The sequence below is a fragment of the Polyergus mexicanus genome, unplaced genomic scaffold (genome assembly GCF_030449975.1).
Source record: "Polyergus mexicanus isolate NDT 795.1 unplaced genomic scaffold, iyPolMexi1.0 SCAF_29, whole genome shotgun sequence".
Lineage (NCBI taxonomy): Eukaryota > Metazoa > Arthropoda > Insecta > Hymenoptera > Formicidae > Polyergus > Polyergus mexicanus.
The window spans coordinates 57,501-67,500 of record NW_027223349.1 but is presented as its reverse complement, the minus strand read 5'-3'; the positions used below and the strand labels follow the sequence as shown (position 1 = coordinate 67,500).

The 10,000-nt window shown below is 39.2% G+C and overlaps 2 protein-coding genes across 2 annotated transcripts; both read right to left on the bottom strand.

The window, feature by feature from the left end:
• Positions 1–2,303: 2,303 nt before the first annotated feature.
• LOC138943656 (uncharacterized) lies at positions 2,304–4,344 on the bottom strand. The gene is made up of 2 exons (XM_070314625.1): positions 4,274–4,344; positions 2,304–4,212 (listed from the first exon to the last, which is right to left on the bottom strand). The coding sequence occupies exon 2, from the start codon at positions 4,128–4,130 to the stop codon at positions 3,030–3,032; it is 1,101 nt and encodes a 366-aa protein (XP_070170726.1). The 5' UTR covers positions 4,131–4,212; positions 4,274–4,344; the 3' UTR covers positions 2,304–3,029.
• A 586-nt stretch (positions 4,345–4,930) lies between these two features.
• Positions 4,931–9,475, bottom strand: LOC138943636 (uncharacterized). The gene is made up of 2 exons (XM_070314605.1): positions 6,393–9,475; positions 4,931–5,939 (listed from the first exon to the last, which is right to left on the bottom strand). Exons 1-2 carry the CDS (start codon positions 9,473–9,475, stop codon positions 4,931–4,933), a joined length of 4,092 nt encoding a protein of 1,363 aa, XP_070170706.1.
• Positions 9,476–10,000: the final 525 nt, after the last annotated feature.

Genomic DNA, 10,000 nt, shown 5'->3' with positions numbered 1-10,000 from the left:
CTCGACTATATTGTTTATAACCGTTAATTATCTTTATATGACTTATCCCAGCCTGTGTTCTTTCTTATATCTTCCTTCTATCTATATCTCTCCCTATCTTCCTCTCTCCCACTGTTAATTCCTTTTGTTCTCGACGAGACATCTGACAGGTGTCATGGAAGCGCGCGGAGCGTGCTAAGCGCGCTAAATTTAAAGATAGTATATTCTCTTTACATCTCCCCTCTTCGAGATGAAAATTGCACAAATTTTCAGTTATCCTCATGTTGTAACATTGGGATCAATTTTGTTACATGGAACAGACTTGTATCTTGATTTTTTTTGTCAGTTTTTATTTTATAAATTGAGTTTGAAATTTTTTCTTCTATTGTGAATGGTCCGATTCTTAGTTCTTCTAGTTTTTTCCTATTGAGTTTGTTTCCATTTTCTATAAATACCTTATCTCCTACGTTGAATTCATGGTGTTTTCTGTTTCTGTCAAATACACTTTTATTGTATTTATGTGATCTCAATGTTCGTTCCAATGCTAATTTTCTATCCTTTGTCCAGTCTTCTCCGTTTTTCTTTCTTCTTAATTGTTCTGGTATGTTGTTGGTGTCTGTGCCATGTAATAGATATTCTGGTGTAAATCCTGTGGTTGTGTGTTCTAGTCTATTATACTTATTCACACATTCTCTCGCTATTGATGTCCATGCTCTCTTCTTCTTTTCTTCGTTTATTTTACATCTTATTTTGTTCACTAGTGTCTGATTTAGTCTTTCATTTAAACCATTAGAAAATGGTGTGTTTATTGCAGTAAAAATTAATTGCACATTCTTCTTCTTTAAATAATTTTTAAATTCTCTCAAATTTATTCCAGGGTATTGATCTGTTAAGATTGTTTCGATCTTTCCTATTTCCAGTACAGTTTGAATTAATTTTATAAAATCATTGGCGTTTTGAGTTTTTGATGTTAAAATGAACGCATATCTTGTGAAATGGTCGACGAGTAAATGTATGTATTTTTTTGTCGATCTGGTGCTTCCAAATCCTCCAATCGTATCCATGGACATAATTTCGAAAGCTTTAGTTGCTGGTCCTAATTGTGATAATAAGCCGAATTTTTGTTGTCCTCTTGTTTTATTCTTAATGCAGATGTCACATTCTTTACATATTTTTTTTATATTCTCCGTTAAACTTTTAGCAGTATAATATGGGCATATTTTCATTCTCGTTTGTGTTATTTTTCCCTTGAACGTATATAATTTTAAAGTCGTATTGAAATAGGTAGTGGGTTAGATCGCCTAATTCTTCATCCGTTCGTGCTCTTATGTTCATGTTTTCTAGTGGTTTGTGATCTGAATATATTTCGAAGTATCTCCCTATCAACCAGTGTTGCCAGTATTTTATTGCTTCTTTTATAGCTAAACATTCAAGATATATTGCTTTTTTCTTTTTTTGTGTTTCGTTAAGTTTCCTTGAGAAGTAAGCCGTCGGTTTTTCCTTTCCATCCTCTTGTGTTTGTTTTAATATTGCGCCTATGCCTTCAAGTGATGCATCTGTATATATCTTGATTGGGAGGTCTTTGTCAAATATTTCTAACACTGGTTGGGCACATAGTAGTTCTTTTATTTTTCCAAAAGCTTTTTCGCAATCTTCTGTCCATATAAATTTTACATTCTTTCTTAATAGTTGGTGTAATGGATCTAATAGTATTGAGCTCTTTTCTATATATTCGTGGTAAAAGTTTATTTTCCCCAGAAATTGTCTGATTTGCTTTTGTGTGGTAGGAGTTGGAAAATTCTTTATTGATATTATGTTATCTTTCAATGGTGTGACTGTGTTTTCTCCTATTATATGTCCTAAATATCTAACTGAGCTAGCAGCAAATGTACATTTCTTAAATTTTAGCCTAAATCCTTCTTTTTTTATTGTATCCAATAATTTTTCAATGTGATCTAGATGTTCTTCAAATGTCGATGAGTGAATTAGGATATCGTCTATATAGTTTACTGAAAATTCGATTAGTCCATGTTTTCTCAGTATGTTACTCAGAATTCGTTGAAATATAGCTGGAGACGTTTTTAAACCAAATGGTAGACATGTCCATTGGAAGTGACCATCTTGCGTTATAAATCCTGTTTTTCTTCTATCTTCAATTCTTAATGGTATTGACCAAAAAGCTGAGTTTATGTCCAGAGTCGTGAAATATTTACAGTTTCTGGCTCTTATTATTATATCATCTATTAAAGGAAATGGTTGTGCTTGAGGGACAACATTTTTGTTTAAATCTCTGAAGTCTATGCACATACGTGTTTTTTCTTCATTTTTCTTATATGCTAGCGTGACCGGTGCAGCAAAAGGACTATAAGATTCTTCGATTAAATTCTTCTCTAGTAGTTTGGCTATTTGTTTTTCTATTTCTTTTTTGTCATTTATGTTACATCTATATGGTCTTTTACTGCAGTATTTTTCTACTATTAAATCAATTCTAGCTTCATATTCATTAACTGTTCCAACATCGTATTTGTCTTTTGCAAACACTGATTTGTTGTTGTCTATTAATCTTTCTATCTTAATCTTTTTATTTTTATCTAAGTGTTGTATTTTTATTTGGAATTCGTCTGTTTCCACATGTTCATTAAAATTAACCGAACAATTTTTAGTTTCACTTTTTATTTCGCTTGCAATTATCTTTGGTTTTTCTATCTCTTTTTCTTTTTTTTGTGAGACTTCTAAATTTTCATTCAGCCTCAGCTTGAATATGGGAATTAAATCTAATCCTATTATGAAATCTTCGAAATCTTCTCTTTCAACTATGTATACGTCTATTTCTTTTTCTATATTAAATATTTTTATTTTTATTCTTACCAATCCATTTGTATGATTCACACCATTGACAGACTTTAAGAGTATTTTGTTTACATCTTCTGTGTTATTTCTTATTTTTATCCATTTCGAGTTTATTAAAGAGACCTGAGAACCTGGATCATATGTTCCCATTATTTCTATCTCATTTTCAATTAGCATCTTAAGTTTGATCAATGGTGTGACTATTCGTTTTTTTTCTCTGTACTTAAGTCTACTTCTATTACTGAATTGCTTCCTATAGCTTTGGGTTTTTCTTTTTTCTCTTGTTTAAACCAGCATTTCTCTTCTGGGTGGTATCTTATACCTTTATTTGTATTCTCGCATGTCTTGCATGGTTTTTTTTCTTCGTTTCTCCCTTTATGTTCTGGTTTTCCTTCTTTTTTAAATATTTTCTTCTTATCTGTTATTCCTTCGAGCTTTTGTAATTCATTAATTAAATCTTTTGTATTTTTCATTTTGTCCCTGTCCATTTTCTCTCTAATAAATCCTGGCAAACCGAATGCAATTCTGTCTATCATTGTGTCGGTGTCCATATCCTTGTTTATTTCTAATAAAAGTCGTTCTTTCTTTATTGCATATTGTACTAGCGAACCTTCTTTATATTTAAAATAATGAGCATATGTTCTGCTACTCCATCCTTTACCTGAAAAGGTTTCTATTAGTACTTGTTTCCATTTATGCCAATCGTTTTCATGCTCTCCTTTTATTACTGTAGAAGTGTACCAGTCTTGGCAGGTCCCGTCCATAAATAATCTCAATAATTCGAGTTTGGTTTTGTTTTTTTCTATTTCAAATCTTGCACATTCTTTTTCAAATGTGTCTAACCACTGTCTGACATTAGATGTTTTATAGTTAAATTTTTCCAATATAAATTTATCAACAATATATTTTAAGTTTTTTTCCTCTTCTTTCTTTTCTGATTTTTCGACTAATTTTTCCAGTATCTTTGTCAGGTCTGAGTGTTCTTTAATATTCTCATGAAGTATTTGTTTTAAATATTTTCCTTCAAACTGGATATTTCCTTCAGCATCTGAATATATCTCTTGCAATTTTTCTGATAGCGTTATCCATATTTTCAACTCGTCCTGCCTTCTTTCTAATGACTGCCTTACCTTTTGGAAAGCCTCCGTTTTTTTTAATTCCTCATGATAATCTGCATAGATGAGTTCATCCGGTATAGCATATCTTTCTCCTTGTTCTGTAACAATTGAGGTTATGGCTACTATGGTAGTTTTATTATCCTTTGGGGAAGCCACTGCTCTGAACTCAAATTTTAATTTCATTTTGTGACGGAAATTGTCGTTTTATAATGTCTTTTTATATCAGGAGTTTGGATCGTCGGAATAATTAACCAAATTAGTTTCTCTGTAAATAAGAGTTTTATATTATAACTGTTTACAACGTATGTACAAAATTTACAGGTTACCTGTAAATAAGAGAAACGACAATTAAGGTCAATTATTCGTATCTCTCTCGCAGCTCTGCTGGCTCGACTATTGTTTTCGACGAAGTGTCTTAACGAAAAACCTTCTCTTCGATCCACGTACAATAGTCCTGGTTGATACGGGTACTACAAAAAATGAGGAATTTCGATCGTTCGATTCCGAGAGCCAATCGGCTATCGACAACGAGGTGTTTGTCAGAATCGAACGATACGAAGAAACCGCAAAAACGGAATGAAAACAAGGCTTCGCACGTAACGTCTCGCTTTAGAACGTTCGAGAAACAAAATTAATAATATACTTTATAAAACGCTTACTTTCTTGAACATCCCGCTCGCCTCGTATACCGGGTAGGTTACGAAATAACTGGTTAAATCCTACCAACATAATCGATACACGGCATCTTAATGATAATTCTCGATCAGACGGTCCGAAGAGCTCTACAGCAAATTTTTCAACATACAATAATAGGAAAAGAGTACAGATAAAGATCATCGAAATACATGAATTAACTTAATCAGTAAATCTTAGCATAGGGTTATTTACATGGGCGTTCTTAGCATAGATATATGTACATATACAGCGTGACGAAAATTAAAGTCAAACTTAATTATTAACGCATAAAGAAAACGCAAGTTAATTTAAGAGCCAGTGTCACTTGATATCGGTAGCTGACAGATCTGCGTTATTGGTCGCTTTAGAGTGGTTTTGGCAGTACGCAATGTAACTACTCGGACATGCCCATCCGATCCCGGATGTACGTCTAATATTCGGGCAAGTTCCCATTTCGAAGGAGGTGCCAAATTATTTTTCAACAATACCAGCTCGTTAATTTTGAGCTCCGGTTTGTTTTCTTGCCATTTACGCCTTTGTTGCAATGTATGCAAATAATCAGAAGACCAAGAACGCCAGATCTGCTCTAAAATCGTACGCACTTGCTGCCATCGAGACAGCCGATTCGAATCGATATCTAAAACAGATTCTTCAGGCGGACTTACTAACGGGCGACCGACTAAAAAATGACCCGGAGTTAACGCGGAAAAGTCATTCGGATCATCATGTAACGCGGAAATCGGGCGGGAATTTAGGCAAGCCTCGATTTGACACAGCAGCGTAGCGAACTCGATCTGCGATAATGTTCGGGAACCAATCGCTCGTTTCAAATGAAACTTTAATCCTTTGACACCGGCTTCCCAAAGTCCGCCGAAATGCGGAGCAGAGGGAGGTATAAAATGCCATTTTACGTTATCATTAGCTATAGCGTCTTGTATTTGAGGGTCGGCGACAAGTCGCTGAAAGGTAGTGTTTAATTCGCGGTCCGCGCCTTGAAAATTAGTGCCGTTATCACTGTACATGTCGGATGGGAGACCGCGACGGCTTGCAAATCTCCGAAAGGCGGAGAGAAAACCGTTAGTAGCGTAATCATCTACGTATTCTAAATGGACGGCCTTTGTCGAGAGACAAATAAAAACGGCAACATAATATTTTTTGGATCGTTGACCGCGGCCGACTGACGGAATTATATTCATCGGCCCGGCGTAATCGACGCCTGTGTGCGAGAACGGAGCCGAAGGCGTGACGCGGGGCTGGGGGAGATTCCCCATCAGCTGTTGCGAGGTACGTGCGCGTTCGCGTACGCACTTTACACAACTACGTATAAGAGATTTTACACTGGTGCGCGCTGAAATTATCCAATAATTTTGGCGTAAAATTCTTAACATCAATTGAGTGCCTCCATGAAGAGAGGCTTTATGAGCTTGAGCGAATTATAAATCCGAAATTCGATGTTTCGGTAAAATTATAGGGTGCCGTTCATCATAACTGAGTGACGAATGGTCAATCCGCCCGCCAAGGCGAATTAATTTATCTTTCCCGAGAAAGGGGTAAAGCGATAACAAAGAACTGGATCTTGGCAGTAAACTTTTATCGTTTAACGCTTGAATTTCGGATGGAAAATGACGTTGTTGCACGTAACGGAGCCAAAACAAGGAAGCTTCTTTGAGTTCGGCAGCGGACAAGCACGTCGTATTCACGTTCGTATTGGTCGCGCGACATTTTAGATTATTAATAAAACGTTGCACGCGTGCCGTGACTCGAATTAACCTCCTCCATGTAGAGACTTCGTTCGGTAATTGCCACTCCAGATTATGTTGAGCATGACAAACGATCGTATTTCGCGTTTCGGTTTCGATTATCTGACGATCGGCTTCAAGTTGATCTTTTAATTTATCATGGATCGGCCACGCGGTAGAAGGGGAACTCAACCAGGCAGGGCCGGCCCACCAAAGTTTGAAATCGCGGAGTTCAGCGGGTGACAAACCTCGCGACGCGCAATCCGCTGGATTTTCTTTAGATGGGACGTGATTCCATTTAATCGACGGCAGCCGAGTTTGTACTTCCGATACGCGATTCGCCACATAAGTAGTCCATCTGCGTAAATGAAAACCGCCTCGCGCCATCAATTTCGTAAGCTGATCGCGACTTTCCTTTAGCGACGGAACTTCATCGGCGCCAAATAGAACGTCGTCGACGTAAATAGAATCTTGTACTATTGTTTGTGCTTTTGGAAAGGAATGACCTTCGTCGATAGCTAATTGATTGATAACGCGCATGGCTAAATACGGAGCTGGAGCAGTACCGTATGTGACTGTAAGCAATCGATAAGATCGTATCGGAGAATTAATATTAGATCGCCAAAAAATCCGCAAAAAATCGACATCGTCTCGATGAACGCGGATCTGTCGAAACATCTTTTCGATATCGGCGGTGTACACATAACGAAATTGACGCCAACGAAGGATAATTGAGGACAAATCGCGTTGTAATTTAGGCCCGGTCATTAAATGATTATTTAATGTAGAACCATTGCTCGTTTTGCACGACGCGTTAAATACTACGCGAAGTTTCGTCGTGCTGCTAGACTCGCGTAGTACCGGATGATGCGGTATATACACCTGGTGGTTAAGCGTCGGATTTTCGTCGGAGACAGATTCCATATGACCCATAGATTTATATTCATTTAAGAAAGAATGATAGGGTTTCGCGAGATCCGGATTTTTTCGTAGGCGTTGTTCTAATTTCGAATAAAGAAGCGCGGCAGTTTCGCGCGAAGCTTCTATATCGAGCGGAGGGTTGGTTTTAAATGGTAACCGTATTATATAGCGGCCGTCTTCGGCACGCTGATGTGTTTCGATAAAATGTTGTTCGCATTTTTTATCTTCTTCCGACAGCTGAAGTTCGGAAGAAATTTCCTCAATCTCCCAAAATTTTTGAAGGAGAGAATCGAGCGAAGGAATTGTTACGCAATTTAATGAAGTCGCGGAACCGGTAATTGAATTAGAAGTGCCGGTAGGACCGGATAATATCCATCCTAAAGCAGTAAGCTGGGCCGTCGGAGTGCCGGTCGGACCATGTTTTACCTTTTGCTTTAATAACGATCCATATAAATCTGATCCGATGAGCAGATGGATCGGATGATTGCTAAACGGATCCGGATCCGCGAGAGATAATTTCCGTAAATGCGGCCAATAATCTACGGTTTTAGTCTTTGAGCCAACGTATGACGTAATTTTTTGATATACGAAAGCAGTCAAAGAAAAGGTTGAGGAACCTCGCCCATTACAAGACTCGAGAGTAAGAGACACCTGAGATTTCGCTACGCCACTGTATCGTTCGCCGAAACACTGTACGTGGAGGCTTGCGCGAGAACGTTTCGTGCGCATAGTTTGACACAACGATTCCGAAATAAAGCTAACAGCCGAGCCTTGATCTAACAACGCACGAACTTTAAATTTACGTCCTTCGATGGTACGAAGTATTACCCATGCGGTGGCTAGTAACACGTTCGGCGGATTTTTCAGCGGCGAATGAATCGTTTGAACGGAAGCGACGGCGGTCTCGTTCTTTATCTCAGGGGTGGCTGAGCCGCTCGGTTGAGCGTTAAGAGTTTTGTTTTCCAAAACAGAATTTTCACTAATCTTCTGTACTGGTATATTTGATGCACGATGCAAGAGCGTATGATGTGCTCGTCGGCACAAATTACAGCGTTTTTTACTCTTGCAAGAGGTCGGGAAATGGCCGACTTTTAAACAATTAAAGCAACATTTGTGCGATTTGAGAAACTGAGTTCTCTGTTCGACGGATTTACGTTTAAACTCGTCGCATAACATCAAATTATGATTGCCGGAACAATTCAAACATTTTTCGGTGGCTACGTTATTCACCGAGGCCCGATTAGAGCCTTTATTTTTATGAGACGAAGCATTTAACTTAGAATGATCGGTTAGTCCCCGAATTCGCAACGTCATAAAATCTCGAATCTCTTCGTACGTCGGAGATGCGGTTGATTTACCGCGTTGCAGATTCCACTCATTACGTGTGCGTGGACTAAATTTTTGCGAAACAATATAGACTAATAGGTCATCCCATTTTTCAACAGGTCTGCCTAAATTTGTTAACGCGGCTAATGACGCGGCAACGGTATCGCGTAAACTTTTGAGTTCGACAGCGGATTCCGTTTTCATAATAGGCAAATCAGCGAAAGCATGAATATGCGCATGAATAATCGCGTTTTGATTATCGTACTCTTCAATAAGTAATTTCCACGCACCATCGTAATTTGCGTCTGCAATCTTAACATGATTAATTAATACCGCAGCTTCGCCCGTGACACTGGCTTTTAAATAATGTAGTTTCTGCGTATTCGACAGCGATTCTTTCGAGGCGACGAGCGATTCGAATATTCCGCGGAAGTTTTCCCATTCCGCGAAATTACCGGAAAATTTCGGCAACGGGATGCGTGGTAATTGCAATGAAACCGCACCAGACAATTCGCGAGAAGAAATGTCGCTTACCGTTGATGCCGCATTTGGGTCGCACCGGGAGAATTTACCTATCACGTCTGCGAGGTAGTCCGCCGCTTCGTGGTAGACGTCCTCGGCCGTAAAGAATTCCTCCTCGATGAAGTATTGGACTGTACGCTGTTCGTCGGCCGTTGCTATTTGCTGAAGCTGGACGTTGAGACGTTGACACCTTTCCCATAATGTCTCCAAGGCGTCCAGTCGACTCTTCGCCTTGTATTGCGTGACGTTGGCCTTGCCCATTTTCTTAAAGTTGGGGAACACTCGCTTCATCAAGCTTATTGTAATAGATTGCTCGATGAGGAGGCCCTGCAGCGAGTCCGTCATGATGGTAGGCCGATAAGATGAAGCCTTTCAGCAACAATTCACCACCTTTGGGTTGTAGAGATGCTGAAGCGTGACGACTGGTCCGTCGCACGCGGATGTGCGAAGACGCACTATAATTTTCACTTAACAGTGCCGCGCGCTAAAGCGTGCGACAACTATGTGTAACTGCGGATTACGCAGGACGCACTCTGAGGTGCGGAGTGCTAAAGAGCACAAAGATTGCACTTAAGCTGTGCAAAGCGCTAAGAAGCGCGAGATTTGCGCGGCACTGCGGATTACGCAGGACGCACTTTGAGGCGAGGAGTGCTAAAGAGCACAAAGATTGCACTTAAGCTGTGCAAAGCGCTAAGAAGCGCGAGATTTGCGCGGCACTGCGGATTACGCAGGACGCACTTTGAGGTGCGGAGTGCTAAAGAGCACAAAGATTGCACTTAAGCTGTGCAAAGCGCTAAGAAGCGCGAGATTTGCGCGGCACTGCGGATTACGCAGGGCGCAAATAATAATGATATGTTGTGCTTAAGAGCA